General features: G+C 27.3%; 1 protein-coding gene and 1 long non-coding RNA gene across 4 annotated transcripts; both read right to left on the bottom strand.

Moving 5' to 3' along the window:
- Positions 1-13796: 13796 nt before the first annotated feature.
- On the bottom strand, positions 13797-17484 carry LOC140666732 (uncharacterized). 2 transcript variants are annotated; one of them, XR_012046828.1, is made up of 4 exons: positions 17307-17484; positions 15118-17102; positions 14103-14355; positions 13797-13914 (listed from the first exon to the last, which is right to left on the bottom strand). It is a non-coding gene; the product is annotated as an uncharacterized lncRNA (long non-coding RNA). The 2 variants fall into 2 exon arrangements; XR_012046827.1 differs by having other exon boundaries at positions 15118-17484.
- A 4853-nt stretch (positions 17485-22337) lies between these two features.
- Positions 22338-27841, bottom strand: LOC140662795 (polypeptide N-acetylgalactosaminyltransferase 1). Of its 2 annotated transcripts, XM_072886434.1 has the most exons (11): positions 27702-27841; positions 26569-26935; positions 26376-26485; positions 26112-26292; positions 25835-26004; positions 25507-25674; positions 25211-25310; positions 24727-25136; positions 23070-23212; positions 22719-22985; positions 22339-22634 (listed from the first exon to the last, which is right to left on the bottom strand). In XM_072886434.1, exons 2-11 carry the CDS (start codon positions 26706-26708, stop codon positions 22503-22505), a joined length of 1821 nt encoding a protein of 606 aa, XP_072742535.1. In that variant the 5' UTR covers positions 26709-26935; positions 27702-27841; the 3' UTR covers positions 22339-22502. The 2 variants fall into 2 exon arrangements, with proteins under 2 accessions (XP_072742545.1, XP_072742535.1); XM_072886444.1 differs by lacking the exon at positions 27702-27841 and having other exon boundaries at positions 22338-22634; positions 26569-26718.
- Positions 27842-27853: the final 12 nt, after the last annotated feature.

Genomic DNA, 27853 nt, shown 5'->3' on the forward strand with positions numbered 1-27853 from the left:
AATATATTTTATATTTTGTAATATGTTAAATTAATTTGTTTTTAGATAAATAAACATTTGTGGTAAGATGTTGTAAAAAGGATTGTCGATATATACTACAATTTTCGTATTATACATATGTCATCTTACTTTAAAAAATAAAATTTTTTTATTGGGTATTTTATCGGTTTGAAAATAATTTTAATGAGATTTTTATGATTAAAATGATACCAAACACAAATCAGATATTTATAATTAAATCTAATTATATTTAATTAGAAAGATTTAATTAGAAATTAAAACTTTTATTTCGCATTTTATCGATTTGAAAATAATTTTAATGGATTAATGAGATTGTTTCGATTAAAATGACACGAAACACGACATACATCGGATAATTTTTAATTAATCAATAATCGTAATTACGAATATCTTTCTAAATAAATATCCGATTTATGTTGTGTTTGGTATCATTTTAATCACAAAAATCTCATAAAAATTATTTTCAAACCGACGTTTGAATTCAATATATAAGGTTTCTAATGGTCCACAGTTACTATATATTATAGTAATTTTTAATATATAATTTCCTTTATGTACATTCACACTTTACTTACACATTGTCACTACAGAAGATCTACATCGAGTGCGGGCGAACGGTCGCGCGAAAAAGATTTTATAGTTTACAAATTTTAGAAGCCTCTCGATTCTTCAGATGTGTTATATTATTATTTTTGTTACCATTATTTTTTGTTACGCAATTACTGGCTGTTATTGTTTGTTTTTTTCGCGCGGCCGTTTCTCGATGAGCGACGTTTGAATTCAATATATATATATATATATATTATATTATATATATATATATATATATATATATATATATATATATATTGAAGCAATCAACGATGCGTATATATGTAACTCGAATTATGCACATAATAACTTCTCTGTCAAATGAGAATATTTAATTAATTATTATTCAAATAATGTCATAATTTTTTCGTCTTTAAGGACACCAAATCTTAAGATGTTAATTAAAATGCAAATAATTGAAACATTTATAATTAACCCTCAAGCTGAACATGTTTTTTTGGCATCATAATCCTGAACACGTGAATAACTGGAGTCCGAGAATAAAATATTCCCAGATTCCGTCAATAGATTCTGCTCATTTCCTGTTTGTATATTATATGATATATATAAATAGAATATGTCACATATCGTATGTGCAAGAATGGATTATTGTCAAATTTTCGATATAGAGGGAAAATTGATAAAGTGTAGCAAAAATAACTTAAAATTTTAAAAAATTATATGCAAGTAATTACAAAACTTTTACTGTTATTAGGATTCTGTTAAGAAATATATATTACATATATATTTTTAATATTACTATTTTAAGTTTAATATCTTGAACTTTTAGATTCCTTATCCAGCTTTTTTTCAAACTAAATACTCTATTGTTAGTTACAGACCTGGATGTGGAGGTAGCATTAGCATCTCGTTTCGATCTCCATGTGGCAAGAACCGCAAGAATGGATGATGGACCATGTAAGAGTTGCTGTCAATCACCTTCTCTGCTTAAATAATGCAGGTGCGAATTATTAATTCCAAATTAACGATTACTCTCTCTCTCTCTCTCTCTCTCTCTCTCTCTCTCTCTCTCTCTCTCTCTCTCTCTCTCTCTTTCTCTCTCTCTCTCTCTCTCTCTCTCTCTCTCTCTCTCTCTCTCTCTCTCTCTCTCTCTCTCTCTCTCTCTCTCTCTCTCTCTCTCTCTCTCTCTCTCTCTCTCTCTCTCTCTCTCTGTTTTTCTCTTTCTGTATTAATAAGAATAATTATATATGACTTACCCTGTGCCATGGTGTTGCACATGTAACGGTGCACTTTGGTCTTCTGTATGTCTGTTGTGTTTACTATTTTTATGTTATTTTAGATGTGCCGTTTGCGCAAATCTACGATTGCAAGTTGTGCACTCGAAAGGCCTTTCCCCTGTGTGTGTGCGTATATGCACTTTTAAGTTTTGTTTGCGATGGAATCTGTAAACAATTTAATAATTAATTATATTTAAAAAAAGAATTAAATAAAAAATTTTTTTATTATTAATAAAAGCGATTAACTTATCTTTTGGGGCACATTGGACACTGATGCGTGCGCTCTCTTGCCATTATCCGCAACTATTGCACTGTCACTATACACGGAGAAAATTTTATATTAAAAATTACTATGGTATGTAGTAGCTGTGGACCATTAAGAACATTCCAAGTTAAAATGCTATGTAAAACTGTAAAAACTGACGTAATTGACGTAATTTTTACGTAAATTATGTCAATTTTTACAATTTTACATAGCATTTTAACTTGGCACTTGGTTTCTAATGGTCCACTACATATTATAGTAATTTTTAATATATAATTTCCTTTATGTACACTCACACTTTATTTACACACTGTCACTACAGAAGCTCTACATCGAGTGCGGGCGAACGGTTGCGCGAAGGAGATTTTATAGTTTACAAATTTTAGAAGGTTCTCGATTCTTCGCTGTTACGCAATTACTGTTATTGTTTGTTTTTTTTGCGCGGACGTTTCTCGATGAGCGACGTTTGAATTCAATATATAAATATATATATATATATATATTTATTGAATTTAAACGTTGGTTTGAAAATAATTTTTATGAGATTTTTGTAATTAAAATGATACCAAACACAACATAAATCGGACATTTATTTAGAAAGATATTCGTAATTACGATTATTGATTAATTAAAAATTATCCGATGTATGTCGTGTTTCGTGTCATTTTAATCGAAAAAATCTCATTAATCCATTAAAATTATTTTCAAATCAATAAAATGCGAAATAAAAGTTTTAATTTCTAATTAAATCTTTCTAATTAAATATGATTAGATTTAATTATAAATATTCGATTTGTGTTTGGTATCATTTTAATCACAAAAATCTCATTAAAATTATTTTCAAACCGATAAAATACCCAATAAAAAAATTTTATTTTTTAAAGTAAGATAACATATGTATAATATGAAAATTGTAGTATATATCGACAATCCTTTTTACAACATCTTACCACAAATGTTTATTTATCTAAAAATAAATTAATTTATTTTTAGATAAATAAACATTTGTGGTAGATAAAACGGTAAAATTATACATTAAAAAAAAATAATTTAAAAAACGAGAAAAAAAATTGGAGAGACGGGAATGGAACCCTAGTTTGCAGCGTGATAAGTATGGACCCCCTTTTTTTTTTTTTTTTTTTAGAAAAATAATTTATTATCACAGTATATTTTTACAATTACACATATAGACTAATCTACAGATATAAAAGTAATTACCAAATATAAATCTTATGACTTAGTACCTACTTACTTAAAAGCTTAACTTAATATTAGCACTTATTTTCTCTTGCTAAGAGCTATGATAATTCTATATGTGTTAGTTAACAATAGTATTTGTGCTCTATTTATTATTGTGTGTCAGGTACAAGAAAACTTTTTGCTAGAAGCAATGTTAAGTAAAAAACCTGCAATTAATACATAACATAAGTATGGACCGAACTACCCGAGCTACGCCGCCTTCACGTTTAGTAGTGTAAAGTCACGGGTAGACAAGGAATATTCAACATTCTGTATATATAAACTTTTATTTTTTAAATAATATACATTGTATTATCGTTCATTTAGTATATATTATTATATAGTATATATTATTAAGTCCTGTAAGTCCTACTATCATTCTCACATATAAATATATTTGAAATTATATATAAAATTTTTCTTTGTTTTTTTTTGGTCATGCTTTTAACACAGTTTCTTGTGTTATCACTTGGAAAATATAATAGTAAAATTTAATTAATATTTGACAAAAGTAGTTTCTAAATTCCTATTGTAATAACTTAAGTTAAAAATAATTATAATTAATATAAACTCTTTACATATTATACTTAATAAGTATATTAATATAATAAGTATAATAATAAGTATATATAGTATACAGTGTGATAACCTTTTTACCTTTATTTCTTTTGTAATTGTTACATCTTCACCTGTTACTATTCCTTTTAAGCTATCATTTCCATTAAAAACATTAGTTCTTGTTTGTTGTAATCTATATGATGATCTTCCATACAATTCATATGATATTCAATTAACGTTGCTGCCATCTAAACAAATAGATATAAAAATATCGATTACAAATAAAAATATAAGAAACATAATTTACTTTTATTTATTATTTATAAAGTGTATTGACTCATTGACTTAACGTATTTCTACAAGGTTTAATAACGTATTGTTTTTTTATTAAATATTTACTAAAATTAATAAAACTTATAAATAAAAATTACCAGTCTAAAATCTATTTTGCCTACTTCAGACTCAATAAACTCAACAATACTCGACCAATGTACATCTTGTATCCATTCCTTAATGTACGACGGATGATATGGCATAAAGAATTGTCTTACTTCAAGACACTTTTCTTTTAAATTTTGTGATTCAGTGGAAATACATAAATAAATAAATAAATAAAAATAATATATATATATATATATATATATATATATATATATATATATATATATATTGTTACGTCCGCGGATCGATTATTAAATATCGCGCGACGCAATCAACATTTGCGAAATAAATAACACGATTTTATAAACAAAACACAAAAATATTTTAATGGAACAAAAAATACAAAGCGTAATGATTTCAAATAATACGCAGCTGAGCAAGAAACGACCGCACAGCTTGACAGCTATTTTCAATCAAATCTGTCACTGTTTTTCAAACGTTCTCTTAACGACGAAACTCTTGACAACGAAATATCGAGACATTTCAAACGTACGGTTTTATAGCCTGACTTCACAAATCGCAGGGATGTAACAATATATATATATGCAATGTAAATGCTTATAAAAAGGAAGACAAAGAAATAACTTTATAATACAATTAATAAATCACAATTATATATAAATATTAAAAAAACATTATTTATAAAAAATACTTTATATTATATTATTTACTAAAAGTTCGCAACTTTTGGCCACGTACTCTGCTTCACCGATTTTTATGTACATTTTTTTATGAGTAGTTCTCGTCCAATGAAATTTCCTTGCAAAATTTGCGGAGGAAAAATTTAAAATAAAATTATTTTTTTTAAATATATGCTGAAATATGAAATATATTTTTAAATATGACTGTGTAATTAATCGAAGATTCATAACTTATATCCATGTCAGGCGGATATAGTGAATAGCCGTGGAAGAATCAAACATAACGGATCGCCGTCCTTTCCTCGCTTTCGCACAGAAATTATTCAGCGATAGGACTTACTTTTATTTAATTCCCTTTAATATCTCCAAAAAAATCCTGAAATGTAGTCACATAAAGAGAAAGACAATGTTTTATAATTGTAAGAATATTAAAGATATCGGAAATTAATTGTATTTATAACGAAATTTAAATATTTTATTTATTTAACGTAAACTTTTTATAGATAGGTAGTTGCACAAATAAGTTAAAATGAAGTTTTTTTAATTATTATTTTCATTATTAAGCAAAAATAATGTGGAAAGTAAAACTAAAAGTAGAATTTTGTTTATAATTTTATATGTTGGAAATATTAATGCATATGTATAATCTGATATACATTTTGTATATGTAGTACATTTTATAGCTTCAAAATTTTTCTCTAATACATAACACAAAATTATACATGAAATTTTATTCCGAATATTACGAATAATAAAGCGTCTAGAAGAAAAATAGCATTCAAAATGAAACTTTTAAATAATAAATAAAGCGTTATATTATAATATTGTAATATAATTTGCCGAGCGTATGAAATAAAATAAAATAAAATCAAGTATCAAAGTTTTTTTACAACTAATATATCCAAACGAAAAATTTCTTTCACCAGATAAATTGAGAAAATCGGTTCGACTGCTGTCACAACGCATTAGAAGGTAATTTGCACGCAATACCATTTTCTCGGATTGTCAATGCAGCGTTAAAAAAGGATTCAGCAGCGTATAAAAGATGGCAGGCGTCTCTAGACGGTCGGCGTCCGTGGAACCTCGTTGATGTTGATCTGAAGAAAAGGTTATTATCGATGAATTTTCGAAGACTTCTAAGCTAGACGACACCATTATCGCACAGCGGAGAATCGCGACATGGACACGCGCACAGACGAAAAAGAAGGAAGATGGTGGAAAGATGAGAAGCGGAGGGAGGCAGAGTCATCCGCTGAGCAGCGAGTCATTCGCTGCAAGCAGCGAGTGTCCCCCGTAGCGTCTCGGTCTCTTCTCCACCTCGGTAGATAGTTTCCTTCTTCAGCTTCTCGTTTCGTGTGCAAAAAAGATGCGTAGAGACCGAAGTGATACGGTGCGTTAACAAACAATCGACTAGGTGTTTATTGATGGCTTTATTTGACGACCGATTTTCTTTTTTACGAAACACGCGAAACGTGTAAGTCTTTCGCTTTTGTATCGCGTATTTAACACGCCATATCTCTGGCACCAATTGTGAATAAAAAATATGTAATACAAAATTGAAATAATTAAAGTACGTGACTTCGGAAAATATTTGTTATAGCATTGCATTGACTTATCTTTCTGCAGGTCTGGACGTAAGATCAGTACAACTTTTTTATCGAAGACCAAAAAGATGTGATAACATTTTACATTTATAAGATTTTTTAAAGTAGTATCATATAGTCTTTACAGTTACAACGCAATCTCCACTTGCAAATAAATTTTATTTGAAATTTTTACGGTTTAGGAATATTAAAAATTTTCTTTATAAAACATACTTCAGCATTCTGTATATATAAATTTTTATTTTTTAAATAATATACATTATATTATCACTTAGTATATATTATTATATAGTACATATTATATACTATAAGTCTTGTAAGTTCTACTATCATTTTCACATATAAATATATATGAAATTATATATAAAATTTTTCTTTGTTTTTTTTGGTCATGCTTTTAATACAGTTTCATGTGTCATCACCTGGAAAATATAATAGTAAAATTTAATTAATATTCGACAAAAGTAGTTTTTAAATTGTATAGCTATTGTAATAACTTCAGTTAAAAATAATTATAATATAAACTCTTTGCATATTATACATAATAAGTATATTAGTATATAGTATACAGTGTGATAAGTTACCTTTATTCCTTCTGTAATTGCTGCATCTTCACCTGTTATTATTTTTATTAAAGTGCATAATTCTTGTTCGTTGTAATCTATATGATTAATTATCATACTATCCATATGATTTTCAATTAACGTTACTACCATCTAAACAAATAGATATAAAAATGTCGATTACGAATAAAAATATAAAAAACATAATTTACTTTTATTTATTATTTATAAAGTGTATTGATTCAGTGACTTAACGTATTTTTATACGGTTTAATAACGTATTGTTTTCTTTATTAACTATTTACTAAAATTAATAAAACCTATAAATAAAAATTACCTCTATAAAATTCATTTCTCCTTCTTCAGACTCAATAATATTCCAATGTATATCTCGTATCCCTTCAACAATGTTTGACGGATATGACGATATAACATCAATGTTATTCATACAAAGCCACTCTTCTTTTAAATTTTCTGGCTTACTGGAAATACATAAATAAATAAATAAATAAAAATAATATATATACATACATATATATATATAAAAGAGTCAGAAACATTGGAAGAGATATAAGAGAATTATATTTAGAGAGTGATTCTGAAACTAAAATTATATAATTACCAATCTAATTTCCAAGAAATTATAATATTTGAATATTCTACTAAAGGTATTAGTCTGCTGGCTATGCCAAACTTTCTCATTACAGCGTAATATGTAAAAATCAATAAATATTTCCGTAAATGTTGAAATAAAATCTGTAACATATAAATTACATTAGAAAAAATAATATTAAACATTTTCATAACATAAAAAGATATATTCGGGTAGTGTTTTAACAAAATATAAATATATATAATATAATTAACATAATTTAACATAATCTGCAATAACTTACAGATGTTGGTATATATGGGATACGCAATTCTTCCAACAGTTGAAAAAATAGATAATCGATGGATTTAGAAAATATACATTCTTTTAATATGTCCATAATTTGTCTTGCTTCGATTTCATCCCAAAAATTCTTTTTGGTCCAGAATTTTCCTGTATTTATATCATCTCTCCAATGAGAAAAATCATTGTCAGAAGAATTTAAACAATTCTTTGAAAATATTGCATGCCTAGGATATACTTCTAATAGAAAAGATTGCACTTTTTCCACAACATTATTTAACCATGTATTTACAAAATAGTAAGATACATGTGGTCGAAAATATTGGAGCACCAGAGTAAGGAGTTGTTCCAAAGATTGTTTTTTTTCTGACAGATTATTAAATTTTTTGAGCTTATATATTAATCGATATTGTCTCAAATATCGCGAAATTTCTTCAAAATAATGTATATTAGTTAAATTATGGAATTTCCTAAAAAAAAAAATTACGTAATAATTATACAATAACAACTGTAAAATAATTAATTTGTGATGTTAATATTAATTTTTTAAATTTTACCTTGATGATTCCACAAAAACGTTTCTATGTAGATAAAACGTAATAAAATAATAAAACATGGAATTGTTGGCTATAAAACGGAGAAATGAATCTAATTTGTCTTTATTAGAATCCGTTAAGGCGTTGTAGGACATGAGGAACACAAAATACTTTAATGTTCTAACACTTTCTATACTTTTCTCCACTTGTTCTTTAAAATTTAAATTCTGAGACAATTTCTTCCGTTTCTCTTCATTATCTTTGTTCAAGATAGAACAGCTAAAATTAATACATATAAAATATTTCAAAAGTCTTCCATCGTACGAAAATTTACTAATTTTAAGTAAAATTAATATGAAAAGATTTGTAAATAAAAACTTACCTATGGTAAAATTTCCTCTCCCAAAATCGGTTATACAGTTCAATCTCTTGAAATCTTTTGCACGTAGATTTAAATTTCACCACATCCTCGATGCTAATGCTCTCACATTCCAAAATAGTAGTAATTATTTCGTCAGGCAAACACATTATCGTAGCCATCGTAGCAGAAAAAATTCAGTAAAGCACCAAAAAAATTCGCAATTCAAAATCTCAACGAACGTATTAGTTTTGTATCACTAATTAAAACTAAACATTTAAAATGTGTATATATAACATATATATACACACACATATATATATACGCAAACGTAATCTTGACCTTTCTATTGCAACGCGTCTATTTGCAATGATCTCAAAAAGAATAAGGACTAAGCAAGAGAACCTCTACAGCCCCCTCTCCGTTTGTTTAAACCATAACTAAAAAATTTGGCAGTTTCCTATTGGTCTGAGGTAGTACCGCCTCTCGACTAAACTAGAACTTTAGATTTCATCCCTCCAGTCGGTCACGGACGGAGGGGGAGCGACAAGTAAACCAGAAGGCGAGGGTGTCTTGATTCCCCGCCGAGCGCTGATGGAGTCCTGGGCCCTGGAACCCTCAAATGCACGATTGCTGGTAATTAGCTTTATCACCTAGTACCAATTGTACGCAGCAACTTACATAACCCTGCCGACTGCGTTCACTCACATGTGGAATGGGTTAATGAGAACACGGCATCGTCGTGTCTCGAAGAAAAACGCCATCATCGCTTTGCGCAAAGTACCATCGCGCAAAGATTTTTGCTCAAGACTACTGTGGTTCAAGTCTTTTTTGTATCTAAGCAATTTTATGTACCTTATGAAACAATACTGAATATTTTTCGCGTTGCCATTCGATATATTCTATTCAACTGTATATATTCCATCTTCTAGGAACACACTACTGTATCTTTTATTTTCTATAAATATTATAATTGCGAAAATTTAGACCACGTGCAAAAAGATTCTTTAATATGATTTAATAAATTAATATGACGCTTCAAAGCACATAATCGATTTAAAACAAAATTAAGAAAAGATTATTCGAAACGAAGCATGCGCTTTTTAGAAACAACATACGTGGATCTGTAAAGCAGACTAATGAATTGAGTTTGATCTTTGATGGATATTATCCTGCGTCCAAGGTGACCAATCAGGCTCGCAGTTGTCGATTTCGTGAAGCAAATATCATAAAATGAGGACTACTACCGGACTCCCTCACCAGGGAGCTGCCCCTGAGTAAAATTTCTTTTGTCTTTCGCTGATCGCGAGTTTCTCGCGGGTCTCGAGACTGAACCGTGTAATTAATCAAAAATTCATAACTTATATCCATGTAAGGCGGATATAGTGAATAGCCGTGGAAGAATCGAACATAACAGATCGCCGTCCTTTCCTCGCTTTCGCACAGAAATTATTCAGCGATAGGACTTACTTTTATTTAATTCCCTTTGATACCTCCAAAAAAATGCTGAAATGTAGTATCACATAAAGAGAAAGATATTGTTTTATAATTGTAAGAATATTAAAGATATCGGAGATTGATTGTATTTATAACGAAATTTAAATATTTTATTTATTTAGCGTAAACTTTTTACAGATATGTAGATAGGTAGTTGCACAAACAAGTTAAAATGAAGTTTTTTAATTATTATTATCATTATTAAACAAAAATAATGTGGAAAATAAAACTAAAAGTAGAATTTTGTTTACAATTTTATATGTTGTAAATATTAATGCATATGTATAATCTGATATACATTTTATATATCATGTAGTACATTTTATAGCTTCAAAAGTTTTCTCTAATATATAACACAAAATTATACATGAAATTTTATTCCGAATATTATAACGAATAATAAAGCGTCTAGAAGAAAAATAGCATTCAAAATGAAACTTTTAAATAATAAATAAAGCGTTATATTATAATATTGTAATATAATTTGCTGAGCGCATGAAAAAAAAAAAAAAAAAATAAAATCAAGTATTAAAGTTTTTTTACAACTAATATATCCAAACGAAAAATTTCTTGATAAATTGAGAAAATCGGTTCGACCGCTGTCACAACGCATTAGAAGGTGATTTGCACGCAATACCATTTTCTCGGATTGTCAATGCAGCGTCAAAAAAGCATTCAGCAGCGTATAAAAGATGGCAGACGGGCGTCTCTGGACGGTCGGCGTCCGTGAAACCTCGTTGATGTTGATCTGAAGAAAAGGTTATTATCGATGAATTCTCGAAGACCTCTAAGTTAGACGAGACCATTAACGCATAGTGGAGAATCGCGACATGGGCACGCGCACGGACGAAAAAGAAGGAAGATGGTGGAAAGATGAGAAGCGGAGGGAGGCAGAGTCATCAGCTGAGGTCATTGGGCCTCAAAGAGACAATTAATGTACCGCAGACACAATGGCGGAAAATAATCCATTGGCAGGGCCGTGCAAGCAGCGAGTATCCCCCGCAGCGTCTCGGTCTCTTCTCCACCTCGGTAGATAGTCTCTTTCTTCAGCTTCTCATTTCGCGTGCACAAAAGATGCGTAGAGACCGAAGTGATACGGTTAATCTTTTAGTTTTATAATTTTGGCACAACATGATGGGTTTTTAGCCCATTGTAATGTGTTCTAAACTGGCTGTTGAAGATATGCTGCCTGTAGAACATAATGGTGTGATGATGGATCGACGCTTTAGTTATACATACGTATGTCAGTAGCACGAAAAGAAAAATGTTCTACCTGATGAGGTAATTTCACAAATAGCAACAACAATACACGACGATACATCGAGCACAATTAAAACTCTCTAGTATTAATTTTACTATAGTGTTATTTTTATAAAACACATTGTTTTAGACCAGAAATTTTTCTTTCTAATAAAAGAATTTAGATAAAGTATAAGTTGACAGTGATATTAATGCGAAATCTTTTTCAAGCTTTTTTGATTTAATTATCGCTTTCATTAATAGTTTACATTTTATTTTATTTATAGTTTGTCAATATATGTCGCAAGTATGATATAATCTATTTTTTAATTTTATTTACTCACGAAATTTTGAAAATGGTAATAAAACAGGTTCCACTCGTAAAAGCGAGAAGAAATTATAAAAGAAAATGCAACTTATTGACAATGGATTAAGATGGCGAGAAAATTAGTAAAGAAAAGAATCGATGATGTCGAATGTCGAATATAACATTAGAGAAAGCGAGGAGCAAAAGACAGATTGAGAAAAAGGAACCAAACAGGAAGCGAAAAGAATTCGTGGAAAATGCTAAACATATAATTTTTTTTTAAATAGACATTTTTGGCGTATAAAGTCGGAAAAATTCAATACTGAAATGCTAACAATAAATCAATATTTCTTTGTCTCTACTACGACGGACAAGGTGAACCTTTCTACATCAATAACAATAGATACTAAGAAAATTCACTTATAGTTATCGTTTTATGTATTCTGATTAACAACCCTTAGAAAAGTAATTCTTTAAAAATCCAAATTCTATTATGTTTTGAAAAGTACAATGGACTTTGTATACTCATTTATTTTAAAAACCTGGAATGCATTCTTTAACTCGAAATAATAGCTTCTTTAAAGAAGCTCGAGAACTTTCTAGCTATTATTTCGAGTTTCTTTAAAGAAGCTCGAGAACTTTCTAGCTATTATTTCGAGTTAAAGAATACATTCCAGGTTTTTAAAATAAATGAGTATACAAAGCCTTTTCGGCAACGAGTACGCTACGACATACAGGTATTATCTTCTTAAATGGCATTGAAAAAAAGGGATTTGCAATACAAGCAAAAAATCTAGCACTAAAGCACTGAGTTTTCAGTTTGAATATGTGTAATATTTCAAAATGACAGATCTACAGATATTTTCTCTCTTTCCGCTTTCCGTCTTTATCAGATAATTTAATATACTCACGAAATTACCTTGATGCTCGTTCATTCGATAAATAATTTTTGTGTTAATATATGTATACAGCGTGTTTATTTGAAAAGTTTCCTGTTTATTTTGTGACCGATTAATTTTTGTGAAAAATATCGAAAGACATCAATTTTGTTTTCGGGAACGTATAAATACGATAAATGCAACGGTATTACTGCATCACCTTCGCAGGAGTAGCTACTCCTTCAAAAATCTTAAATGGCAATAGGGGTCAAGTGGTATATCATTTTAAAGGTCTTTTAATTTTCTTTACAACCGCGTTTGTTTTTTTTTTAATTTGAATAAATATTTTTTGAAAAATTGTACTAAAAAGTTTCAGGTATAAAAAAGAAATTTTAGATGCAAAGATACAGTTTAGAGTAAATTAATTTATTTACATGTTATTTTAAATGTTCAAAATGTTAAGGCGTAATTGTGAGTTTTAATAATATTATACATGATTTTAAATGTAGTAATAAAAATATGTTATAATTTTGTATGGCGATTGTATAATCATAAATTGTTGTACAAATGAATTTTTTATTTTTAACACTTAATACATTGAATTGTTTTTAACATGAGCAATTAATAGATCTAATTTCTTCTCCCACTTACTGCACTTATTCAGTTCTAACTTGGGTTAAAAATAAAAATATTATAATTTATGTAAATAATAATAAAATATTAATCTACATTTACATTAAAATTGAGACAGTAATATGAAAATTTGTAACTGTATTTTCACGTTTTCTGAAGACACTACATATCTTATTAAGTATTCTTATTAAATTACTTTGTCTGTTTTCTTTTGAATTATATAAATTAGATTATTTTCTTCTAATTATTAGCAATAATTTTTAAATAAAAAATACAATTTTATAATTTAATACCCGTTTGACATATACACTTAAATAACACGTTGTAAATGTATAATCTTATACTATTAGTATTGTAATTTTTTTACTTACTCAATGAAACGTTAAAGAAGTATTTTCAAAACTTCTGCTCTAGATTATATATAAAATAAAATGATAAATAAATAACATTTTATTAGTTGAATAGTGGAAATAGACAAAATTTAGAAAAATGTTTAAATATTTTAATAAATGATTTTATATACTCTTTTATATTAAAACTCTATACATAAACGTAAATCGTAGTAAAAAATCATAATAAGTTTTAATAATTGACTTACCATTTTCTTATCTAATTCGAGATACAGTTGCACTAAGCGTAGTAAAATGTCATTTTGTAATTCTTGTTCTTGAGAAGGAAGCAATTTCTCAATCAAAAATTTCACGAAATCAGGAGTTCCATCTATATAAGTATTAATCGTGTCCAAAGAAGTTTTTAGCTTCTAATCTTGCTAATTCGATGACAATTAAGGATTCAAATAAATAACCTACTATTAAAAATTCTTTCTGATCTTTTATTTTCTCCATTGTATACTAAAAAAATAAATATATATGGCATAATGATATACATATTTGAGATAGTACGTAAAAAAGGCGCGAGCGTGTATATAATCAAATATTATTGTTTAAATACACAGCAATTTCAAAGATTCTGAAATATAAATTATTTTAATATAATTGTGTAGATAGAAGATTTTTTGCTGATTTCGTTATTGAACGAGTAACAGCTGGCATATTAAGTATTAAAAACACATTGCAAAAGATTTAATTTTTGTTTCTATCAGTTTATATACTCTTGCACAGCCGTCGATAATGTGCAGCCCGGATAATACAAGGAATATTTCCTTTTCAGCAGTTTCTTTTCTTGTTTGGCTACATTTATATATGTTCCAAAAGTTTTGCAAAAGCGAGATTTCGAATATCTTGTGCTATCAATATAAAATCAAATTCTCCATGTTTGTTTAATTTCTACTGTCATCATTGAATCCATGCCTAGTTCAGCTAGTGATGTATTTGGCTATGTTTAGATTTTTCAATCTTATTTTGAAAATTTAAAAAGGAAATTAAATATCTATGTTATTTTAACCAGACCTTACGTAATTTTGAAAACCTTAATAAATAACAATAATTAAAGTTTACATTTTTTTGCAATATCTTCCATACATTCGCGCTTGATTATTTTAATATAATGTTATTTCAATATAATTTAATAACATCATCAAATAAAAATTTATTTTATATAAATGTTTTGATAGTTATTTGAATTTTTTACATAATAATTGCTTATGAACTCACCCATAATGTTTGCAACCGCTTCAAATAGATTTATTGCTTGGCCTTTTTCTTTCTTAGCAGTAATCATACTGCTTACTGTACTGATTGATCGATCTTGTAGCAAAAATACTTCTAATGTGTCCAAGCAAGAAAATATTTTTTGTTGAAATGCAACCTTTAATAACAAATTCTTTGTCGTCTTCTTGAATATCTGCAACAAACCCAACGTCTATAGTTCTCACTATAGTTTACCTATAGTTCTCCAAATTGTATCTCCAAACCATGTAGCTTCTTTTATTCTTTTTTTACAAATTCTTTCCATTACAGAATCTGTCATTCCGTAATTTGTTTGCTTATCTCTTCCACATGAAACGGAAGGAAAAAACGGCAAAATATTGAATTTGAAAGCAAATTGTATTCGATAATTCGTCCATATTTGTCGTCGTCCATGCCTTTAACACGAATCCTTGAATGTTTATGTAGATTGGTTTTAAAATATTCCATCTTTTAATAAAGCAACAAAATTGAATATAGCATCCACAGGACCTTGTTCTTCGGCAAATTTTAATATATATTCACAGTCTTTGTATTTTGAAGTAGTAGTAGCTGTAACGATTTGTACATTTACACCGTAAGATTGTTATAATACGTTACTCTTGATCATTGATAACCGTTCTTTACTCCAATTTGTAAAGACAGAACTAGATTTTTTGCACCACGTAAAATCAATGAATTCTGGACCAAAACCACTTAAAACAATGTAGCATTTGTATTTCAGGTAGTAGGGTAAACTAGGGTAAGATGACCATAGTTTTTTAAAATGCAAAAAACATACTTTTATTTTTGTTATTTTTTAATAGTATTTGGCATATTATCTTCACTCAAGCTTAAATTACATAATATTATCGAAATTAAAAGGAAAATATTTAATAGAAATTTTATATTATCAAAATAGTACGACGTAAGCATTGGCCATCTTATCCAACTTTTAAGGAAAAGATGACCATAGTGACAGAAAGATGACCATAATATTTATAAAAAAAATAGTAAAAACAAAAATAAAAATTATAGGTCATATAACAATTTACATATCTTTATAATATGTCTAACGTCGATTACGATAGCTTAACTGTAATTTATTCGACGTTATAACAGTTTTTAGTGGACAAATGAAAGGGTAGTCAAAAAATATCATATAAGATTCAATACAATATCGTTATTTCGAATAACATATGCACATAAACTACTGTAAATATTGATTATCTTTGATAATGACTAAAAAAGCGCACTATGTAGCGATTATTGATAAAATTACAGCCTATGGCCATCTTTTCCGTATGGCCATCATATCCTAGTTTATCCTAATACCGAGGTTGTACAAGTATAGGCGCATCCAAGAATTCATCTTCTTTATAAATTTTTATTATTATCTACAAATAACATTACATTAAAATATTATATAATTTGAAATATTAGGAGAAAAGGAGAAAGATAGAAAAAAAATTAAAGACGAAAAACTGTTAAAAAAATGAAGATTGTAGATAAGATACAGAAATTCTGTAACGACCATCAATGAATATAGATGCTTGCAATTTTTCTTCAGCTAAAGAATTCAATAAAGATAACCACTCCGCGATCTTTCGTCACCTGCTTAATTATATATTTAAAACTCGTGTCTCGAGAGTTGATCCTTGGGAATAGAGGGAACCGTTTTCCTTATAAAGTGAAACGACACTTTACAAGGAAAGCATTTCCCTCTATTTCTTCTATAACTGTTGTAAACACTTCGCAACCTTTGTGAAGCGCAAAAAGAATCGCAATACCTTCCGTATCAGAATAAATCAACATTTTGTCGCCTTTCTTTATTTTACCTTTCAAATACAAAGAGTAATAACACGTGCTATATACGCAAGGAACTGTTGTGGTGTCTTCCATCGTCCACTTGTCAGGTATAATCCAACTGATCGTGAAATATTTTGTCAGCTCGGTGCATATTTGTCATTCCGCTAAAAATAGTGATTTAGAAAATCATTTGAAAATGTATTATTTATTATATTAAAATTATATTTTATAATATTTTTAATATATTAAAATTTATTATATGAAAAAGTTACAACAATATCCATAAACCATAAATATTAATTTATAAATAAAAAGTATCACAAGTATTATTTGAATTTTCCTTAAATATACCAAGTACCTTAACTTACCATCTGAGTAACATATGCATTCTCGTTTTGTGATGATTCTGGTAATGGTAACAAAAACTGTCTAACAAACGTTACTACACATTTTTTATTATCATTATTAAAATCAAATCATTATTAGAATCAAAATTCTTTTTCTTCGCTTGATCACTATTTTTGATAAATTCAATAATTTTTACATTTATCATATTGTAGACATTGTCATTTAAAAGGACGCAATAAAAATGTCAGTACACATTTAAATGCAATATGCATTGATATTCTTATAGCATCTTTCAAAGACATTAAATTTAAATCTTGATGAATAACAAACTTGCATTCTTCAAGAACGAGGTTGATTACATTTTGTCGGTCAAGATATAGCTGTAGCTATAACGTCGTATAGTTTTACTCCTCCAGATATCAAAACATTTAAATAATTATAATTTTGTACAAGAATTTCTGGAATATAATGCAATAGCATATTAAATATATATTTGTCTCAAAAAATAATATTTAAATATTGTGTCCATTTATATAAATTTACGGTTTCCTCCATTTTGAATTTCAATTTATTCTACAGGGTTCTTGGTGAAAAACCTGTTAATGGCAGATTTTTGAGATCATTTGGACTCGATTTTTCCTTAGCGAAATTATCGAGGGATGTCATTATTTTTTACAAGTTTCTAATTTTTGTCATTATATAGTTTTGTAATTAAGCCTTAAATTAAAATTCTATTAAACTTTATCTGAAATTATTTAAAGAATGTAGTTTTGGTAATTTTAACTTCAAGAAGTTTTTAATTCTTCAATTGCTTATAATAACTCGGAAATTATTGATGCCTCAACATTTTCGCTGAGGAAAAATTGTCTCCAAATGATCTCATAATTCAGGAATTCATCGTAATTCAGGAATAAAATATTACATCTATATTCGTATAACATTTTTCCATTATTATAATGCATACAAATTTACTAATCTTGAAAATTTGGTCTCCTTTTTAGAAATAGTCTGTAAGTACTTTCACTCTTAATTTTTCATAATAGAATATTCAGTAATAATTATTCATTCAATTCAAATTAGCATATTACACATGACTAAAGTTTATCGGATACATGTACATATAATATAAATTTTGAATATTTAAGAAGATAAAAATTGCCGATGACACGTAATAATGTTGCAATGCGTATCTATTATGTTTCGAGAAAATATATTTAAATCGTACTAATTAAATTATGATATGTAAGTCGACTATAAAACTGTAAAACATCAAGAAAATACATAGCTATAAAATATATAGACCAAATTTTTAAAGAAATATATCATCTTCTTGAAATTTAATGGCTAAAATTTTCTTAAACTCTCTTGTAATAATGTTCATTGAATCAAATAACAACTTAAATAAAAATTTTTTTATGTTTAATACTTCTCAAAATTGACTTCAAATTTTTGAAATATGTAATATGTTTTAAAAATATTTTAATTTTTCTATTATTTAAAAATTATAACTATTATAATAATAACTCTCTTACAAATTATTACACTCAATATTGGAGGCGATCACTAATTTTAATAATCTTCTCAGTAGGTAAAAAACGTAAACTGAATATTTTGAAATATTAATTATTGTACATTTTATAAATATTCTTTATAATATTTTATGAATGTTTTCAAAATGTTTCCTAATAATATAAAACTATCTATTATTTATAAAATGTTTAAGAAATATTATTTTAAATGTTTTTTACATGTTACTTTTAATGTTTATGCAATATAATTATTTTTAATTGGATATTAATTACTTCAATTATTACATATTATCTCTTACAATCAAAAGTTTAACAATTGTTCTTCTTAATTTAATTTTTAATACAAACTCAAAAAGTCTGAATATTAAACTGATTGTTTGAAACTAACAATAAGTAAATAAGAAATTATTCGTTTCTTATCTATTTAAAACAAAAGATCGATTTTCATATAAACTTAATTTAATTTAAAAACAAAAAATCAGCCAGAATTGCTGCTAGTTAAATTTAATTATTTAAATGGAATTATTTTTTTATTTAGTCACACATTGGATCATTTATTCTATATTTAGAGAAAAATACCTTGAGAAAGATTACATTAAACTTACATCGTTGTAATAGCGTTATATTAATGTTTTTTTCTTGTTAAGTTATTAGTGTTTTAATTTTATAAAAAACCATTATTACAATGTTTAAAAAACGTAAATGTGCAATATTAACTTACAACGAGATAGCATTTGTTATTTCAACATTATCGAAATCTCTGAATCTATGTCAAAATATATATGTTTATAATAATATTGCATACAATATTAAAAACTACATACAACGTTATTATCTTAGTAAATATTGTTATAATAACATTATAACAGTGATTTTTTTGCTTACTGGATTGAATATTTGCTTACTGACTATGTGATTAAAATTATTAATTAATTTAGTTAATTTGGTATTTCCAGGGATACGATTTAAAAACATATAATTTTGCATTAGTTTTCGATTTTTCATTCAAAGCAAGGCTTATCTTATATACTGGTCCGGTGCTTCAGATATGAGATATAAAAAAATATATAGTTTTATTAATATTTTATATATTAATAATTAATAGACTTTTGTCTTTCGATACAAAGCTCGTTGCTATAAGCATTAAATTTTTTTTTTTTTAAATGAAAGTGATGATTATATAGTTTTTGCTTTATTCATATATTTTTTTAAATTTTTAAGTAAATTATCTCAAGCTTTGGGCGCATAATTACAATATCTGTTAATTTTTTTATTAAATCTGCTTTTCTATCTTAAAACTCAAAATACGGAAATAACCGTATTAGATAATATAAATTACTTTACTTTACTTTTAAATCAAAAATAGAATAATAAAAAAGAGATATCTTACAAGCACTAGATGCTGAAAGAACCTTATTTTGCACGAAAAATTACAGAAAATAAAAGTTTTATATGAAATCATATGATTATAGATCTCGTTTCTACTAAATGCATTGAACAATATAAAATAGACCAACTTTGAAATAAAATATACACAGTAATTTCCGCATTTCGAGTTTCATGATAGAAAAACAGTTTTAACAAAAAAGTTAGTAGAATGAAAAAGTAGCACAGATATTTAAAAATATTTACGTTAGACCAAAGGAGATAAAAATATAAACTTAATTTTGCATATACTCTAACTATGCACGCAAAGTTGGAGATAACTTATTTAAAAATTTTTTAAATGTATAAAAAAAAGGAAAATGTACAACCATGTTAATTTAAAAAAAATTTTATAGTTACTTTTTTTTACAGCAGCGACTCTATTAAAAACAGAACTTCATAAAACTGACTAATACGCGATGACACTCTCTATCATAGAGCAAAGTACTGTCTCAAGTCAGATATAAACTGTGTGACCATTATTTCTAATAGTTTTACTTCCGGGAAAAAAAAAGTTGTACGTAAACGGTATAATTAATATACACAATTAGAATTCACTTATTAATATGCATTGCATGAAAGCTTGTATCACAAGCTACAATCACAAAGAAGGAATATGTAAATTAGAATATATGATAACGCAATTTTGTAATATTTTTGCGGAAGCTAGCTAGACACATTTTTTATTCAAATTTATATGTACAGTTGCATACTCATATCAGCAGCAAAAAATACAAAATATTTTTTTATAAATAACGATAAAAGTGTGAAAGGAAGAAAATACCATTTTTTAGATTTCTCAAAGCAGCGAAAATTATTTTTCTGCATTGACTATTAAATTATTACTTAAATAATATTTTTGATAAAATATCTATTTGTAAAATAAATATTTTGATAAAAATCTTTATTCCACATTTAATATGCCTCTATTAGCTGTATATTTTTTTATTATTTTTTAAATATTTTATTTTTTAATTATTTTTAAGGAAAATATTTGAACAATATTTAAACTTACCTTTAAACTTAAAAGTATTTAACAGATATTTAAAGGTATTTAAAGATAGATCTATTTGTATATATAAGGTGTATAATAAATAATAACCGTATCATCGTGCAAAGATAGAGCGAGTTAGACTGATTGTGAGTATATAGTATTATGCTTTTACGCATTGATATATGATTATGCTTTTATCATCAGCAAAAGTAATTCTTTTTAATTTTAGGGATTACTATATTATATATACATATAATAAATTATATATATAATTTAATAAACTCTATAAAAGAGTTTGTATAAACAAGTTCCCCTAATGTTCGAAAATGACAAAACAACGTTAAATTGAACTCAATATTTAACAATAATAATTCAGCCTTGACAATGAAATGACAATGATAATAAACAACGTTTGCATGGCCTTAATTATTAACCTGTAATCTGTAACTTATATCAACAATAAAAAGCTTCTTCAATAGAAAATTATGTACTTATTTAATGGAATCCAAAATTAGTCATGATACGTCATGATACGTAGAGAAAGATGTACACAATTCAAATTTATATATTTAAGACATTTTCAACTAATCGTCTCTGAAATATTTATGATAATATTACTCGAAGAATTAAATTAACATGAAACCATATGGCAAAATGATATTCAAATATGCACGATAATTATGGCATTCTTATTCTCGAAATGGTGATTCATGTTCCAATTATTAACTGTAATCAACCACAGCAACCATCTCATCCATTAGTTGGCAAAGCAAGACCAATTTAAAAGACAAGAGACACAAAACGCAAAACTATCATGCTTTTGTATGTTTATATATTTGTTAAATATATCAAAAACTCTTAATACATACGCGCTCATGCATATATCTGTAAATATTGAATTTGATGGAAACAATATTGAATGGAGTGAGATAGAATAACAAGCAAAATATTAAAAAATATAAATGTAATGATATAATGATATAACGATTCAAACACTTGAAGAAAGAAAAATATATACAAGTGATAAATAGTATTTTATTTTTAGTTTTATTGCACAATTTGTTATCATGGAAAGATATCCATCTGTAAATTTATCAAAAAGTATAAATGTAAAAAAATACTATTTTTTTATCAAAACGACACTTATATATAAACTGTTGTGTAGAATGCAAATCTGAATGTAACCAGAAAAGTGTACATTAATTGTTGATAGACTCATAGCTTATTAATGCATTTATCTTCTCCGGTATATAACATAGTGACACTTATTATTTCCAAAGAACTGGTTCTAAAATCCATTGTTGATCAAGGTTGTTAGTGCAAGCCGCTATCGCAAGCGTATCGTCGTCCGTGGTTGCTTGAAGACACATCTCGGAAGGTACATGCAAAAATACTTTCGTCTAAAAGTAATCATCACATTGGGAATGTAAAATGTAATTTTAAAAAAATATTATAATTAGTATATTTCACTGGAAATATCCTACTTGTTCATTATATTGCCATTTTTGTCTTTCACGACCGCTGCACGCCATTATTTTCACCTTCGGCGTCTTCTGCTGTGTATCTCGTTCCGGTGCGTCCAAACATACGCTCTCATCCGTCATTATCACTCCGTTTTTAGTCATCACGAACATCTGGCTGAGCATCGGTCGTGGTATACACGAGTGTAGAATCGCGTTCCCCGAAGGCTGCGCGTACGAACCTTTCGCGGTCGGTCGCATGATGCATCTCTTTGTCGCAGCGTGCATTATCTGACATAAATAGAATTATAATGACTGACTAATCACACTTTCGATGAAAAGAGAGAATATGCTAGATTTAAAAATGAGCATTACCCTGCCGAAGAATCGATCATCCGTAGGAAAGAAGTGTTCGGGCCACACATTCTCCAAGTACCATTCGAAACTTTTACATTGCAATTTCTCGCGTAAGGCTAATCTCGAACGAATCTGCTGCTTGTATCTCAATCTAGCTGCCTCTATAATAAAATGTGAGATATAAAGACCCAAAAAATAAAATAAGAGAAGATTCTTACAAGGGTTTTTACCTCGAATAATACACTATTATCTCGCTTATTAGAAAAATTTGTTTAAAATTTAAAAATTTTTTATTGTTATATTTTTTCAAAAATTTATTTTTTGCGTCTATTATGCAAAAAAGAATATCTGTTGTATCATAATATTAAAAATAAAAATACTTTTACTCTGTAATAATTCTTTAAATAATATTGTAATAATTTTAGCGACAACTAAAAGTTTCCAAATTTTTTTAGTTATATACATGTATTATATGTATGTTATATATTTATTATAATTTCATCAAAATTTTGATTTTGACAAAAAGTTTTCTCATCAATTTAATTTACACAATTAAATATTAATTTTATGTAAATATTACATAATTATGCAAATATTACGTAAAAGGTAAAATAAATATGTAATAAGAGAGGTCAATATAGTCAATGATCTTTCAGATCACATTGTATTGCGTAATGTAAAAAATATTTCAATGTAGTTTTTCATATTTAAAAAACTCGATAATGCAACGATGCGACTTTTCATAAGTTAAGGAATGAAAAAACACGTTCGATCAAGTAAAATATCAGTATCATGAGTTGTTTTATAAGAATATAAAAACATAAATAAATGATAAAATTATTTCATATAAATAAAATTATTAACTAATTAAATTGAAATGAAAGAACTTTAATCATTTTAATTGCATAAATCAAATTGACGAAAAAAAACCTTCTCAAATTGACTTTGATGAAATTATAACATATAATATATAATATACACATACATAGTTAAACTTAGAAATTTTTAGTTGCCACTAAAATTTTTACAATATTGTTTAAAGAATTATGACATTCAGAGTAAAAGTATATCTTTATTTTATAATATTATAACGCGACAGATATTCTTTTATATAATAGATGCAAAAAATAAATTAATTAAAAAAAAATACAATAAAAAATTCAAATTTTTAAATTTTTAAAAATTTTTTATAAGCGAATTAGTAGCGTATAGATGATTATAAAAATTGTAAGATTAAAATTATATATAAAAATTATAAGATGTGGTTATAAAAATTGTAAGATTTTTTGAAAAGTAAATAAAAGTGTCGTTCAGACAAGTATCTTCTTTAACTAGATATCATTTTAAGAAAATCTCACGAATCCACAAATTCTAATTTTGATAAAACTACACACATGTAAAGGGATGAATTAGCATAAAGGTTGACAGGAGGCATTGTGGAGACTCTTGTCGACCGACTACAAACTACGGTTTCGCAAAAACTCTATTTAATCACATTAATAAAATTTTTTTAAAATAATTTTTTTAAAGATTTTTGAAAATTTTTTCTTCTATTTACCCTCCTCCTCTACATGTATGCAAAGTTTCATCAAAATTAAAATTTTCGGATTCGTAAGGTTCCCATATCAGTAGATACAATAAATATCGGTATTATAAAAATATCAATTTCATTTACCAGGATTGAACTTGAAATAAAACTCTGCCCATTGATCCATCCATACTAAAGCGACTCTGGCAAGATTGCCGTATAAGATCTCACCAACGCCACCCGGGAAAGTGTAAGGGGAAGACTTTCGAAAGAGATGCCCGACGTGGGAGCAAGGGGCGATTTCGATACTGCCTCCACATTGCCAAGTACGAAATGACAGTTCTAAATTCTCGCCACCCCAGATTCGCATCTGATCGTCGTAACTGCCCAATTTAAAGAAATAATCCCTGTTCATGGAAAATAACCCGCCTGCCATGGCGGGCGTTCGAAACGGTTCGACTATATTATCACGCCTTTCCTTCAATAGACGGCCGTTTAACGTTAGCCAACGAAAGTGTAAATCCCAATTGAATGCACCCCAATGGAGTTCAAATGATCTACAAAATTATTAAAACAATGATTATATTAACTAAAATAAATAAAGTCTTAATCTTAAAACAAATAATTTTACCTTGTATAACTAAATGTATCATCGTTTATTATATCAATTACTGGAGAGATGACTCTTGTTGCGTTTTTGCCGACTGCTTCAAGTAATGGTTCCAACCATCCTGCAATATTAACACTGTATGTAATATCATAAGTTTTGTTTTCGATATTAGTATAATATTAATAAAATGTTAATTAATATAATATTAATATTGATATGATATTAATATAATATATATAAATCTAACATTAATATAATATTAATATAATATATATTAATATAATATTAATTAATATAATATAATGAAGCTTACCTACCAACCGTACATTCACAGTGAGCGTCTAGAAAAGTGAGTACTTCGCCTTTAGCATCATTTGCTCCCAAAAGTCTCGCTTTTATTAACCCTATCCGTTCATTAGATCGCAAAACTCTTGTAGGAACACTTAGAATTTTTGTGTAATCATCCAAGGGACTTTTCAAAAATTCTAACAATATAGATACAAAAATCAAATAATATGAAAATAAATAAAATATAAAATAACATATAAATAATATCAAAATATTTATAAAATATAATTTTATAACATTTTATAGTAAATAATAATATAGCATAATAATTTTATAGTAAATTTAATGTTTGCTTACCTCTTTCGCTATTATCATCAACGAGAATAATTTCTTCTAACAATTCTCTTGGTGATCTATCAATGACGCTATGTACTGTCCGTAATAGGGTACTCCAAGCTTCATTATGAAATACTATAATAATTGACGTTTTCGGCAGACTGCCTAGATTTGCGTATCTTAAAAGGCATCTGCAAAATTTTTTAAAGTGGAACACTACTTGAAATTTCACGAATAAATAATATCGAAAATGGATATAACAAAAAAAGTTTTTTTATAAGCAAAATAGAATTCTTACTTCTTTTTTCTAACATCGGGTAGAGATCGATTTAGTGGTATTCTATCACTAACCATTAAATTAAATCGATTAATCTGATATAATTGCTGCATCTTATAAAAATCCTTTGGATGTATTATTACAGGTTCTCCATTTTTACCTTCAAATGGCCGTGGGTCAAACAAATTTTTATTTATAACATCTATAAAAACAAGAAAGAATAATATATGATATTTCTCTATCCCTCTAATTGTACAATATTTCTAACATAATTGCATCTATTACCTTTCGTGATGTTTGGAGCTTTCAAGGAATCTACAGAGTCTCCTATGTAATGACCAACTACAACATGAATTCCTCGACGATCGATGTAATCTTTTTGATTTCCATGTGACCTATAATAATTCGAATCATTCCAAATTAAAAACCAGCATCATTAAATCGGTTTTAATAATATAATCAAAATAAAAATTTATACCTTAATGAGATGAAGTCATCTTGTTGATTGGCGCTTTTATCTTGGCTTCTGGACCAAATCAGAAATACACCTACGAGTATGGCAATCGAGAAAATGATCGTCGACAGACGACGAGGTCGTCTCAATCTGAACCACATCATGTTACTCGTTAATCCATATCAATTGTGTTCATTTCCTCGACGCGTGCCGGCAGAAAGTCCATTCATGTACTGATCAGTTTCGGGAAGTCTCACTTCATTTTACTTCATTTAATCTGCCCCAAATTATCAGACAAATCCGGCTTCTGTTATCTCAAATTTCTGGTGATCAGCAGGTCGGGTCATTGCAACAAAAAAGAAGGAAGAGTCCAAGAAATTCTCATACAAGTCTGGAAGAAAGATTGATTGTTATTACTTTGTTTCTAATATTTAATAATTTTCAAAATTTCTCTTGTCTATTATATTTTAGTATATTTTTTATTAAAGGTTTTGTATATTACATATTACAATATATCTTATAATACAAAATACAAATAATAAAAGTTTCTTAATTCAATATAACTATTTAAAAAAATATAAAATAATTAAATTGCAATATACTTTTACCACAAAGAACATAAATTGAAAATTTGAAAATATAATTACTTTCTTGAGTCATAAAAAAAGCAATATATATTAATTTTAAAATGTAATAATAACATAATTATACATAAAAATTAAAAGTTACAAAATATATACTATACATACAACATATACATATACAAGCATAAATATTTAAAAAATTAGAAAATATATTACAATATAAATGTAATATTGCAAAATTACATATTTTTTTATATATTATTAATATGATCTATCATCTTGTATCTTTTGAATATCCAACTATGTCTAAAATATTTTTAAATAAAAGCATATGTTATAAATATATTTATAGTAAAATAATAAGCAAATTTATTACTTAAGGATGCAAAAACTACTCAGATTTTATGTAATATACACGTGTAATAATATATGTAATTGTTTCATATAAAGAGTGTTGGAGACAAAGTATAAATATCAATACAAGGCAAAAGTTGCATAAAGTAGACAAAAAAAGTTTAAAAATAAACACTACCAGTTGTAAAGATATGTACGTACGCAAATAATATTAATTACCTCGCAAGTTTTGGAAACAATTTTCTGTCAGATCAGGATAAGACAAAAACGTAAGACCTCTGACTGCTCCTGACGCCATTCACGGTGACTGACAGCTGACGCAAGAAAACGACAGAGCGTGGATGGTGGACGTGACGTGATATGTCAATGAA

Source organism: Anoplolepis gracilipes, chromosome 1 (genome assembly GCF_047496725.1).
Source record: "Anoplolepis gracilipes chromosome 1, ASM4749672v1, whole genome shotgun sequence".
Taxonomy (NCBI): Eukaryota; Metazoa; Arthropoda; class Insecta; order Hymenoptera; family Formicidae; genus Anoplolepis; species Anoplolepis gracilipes.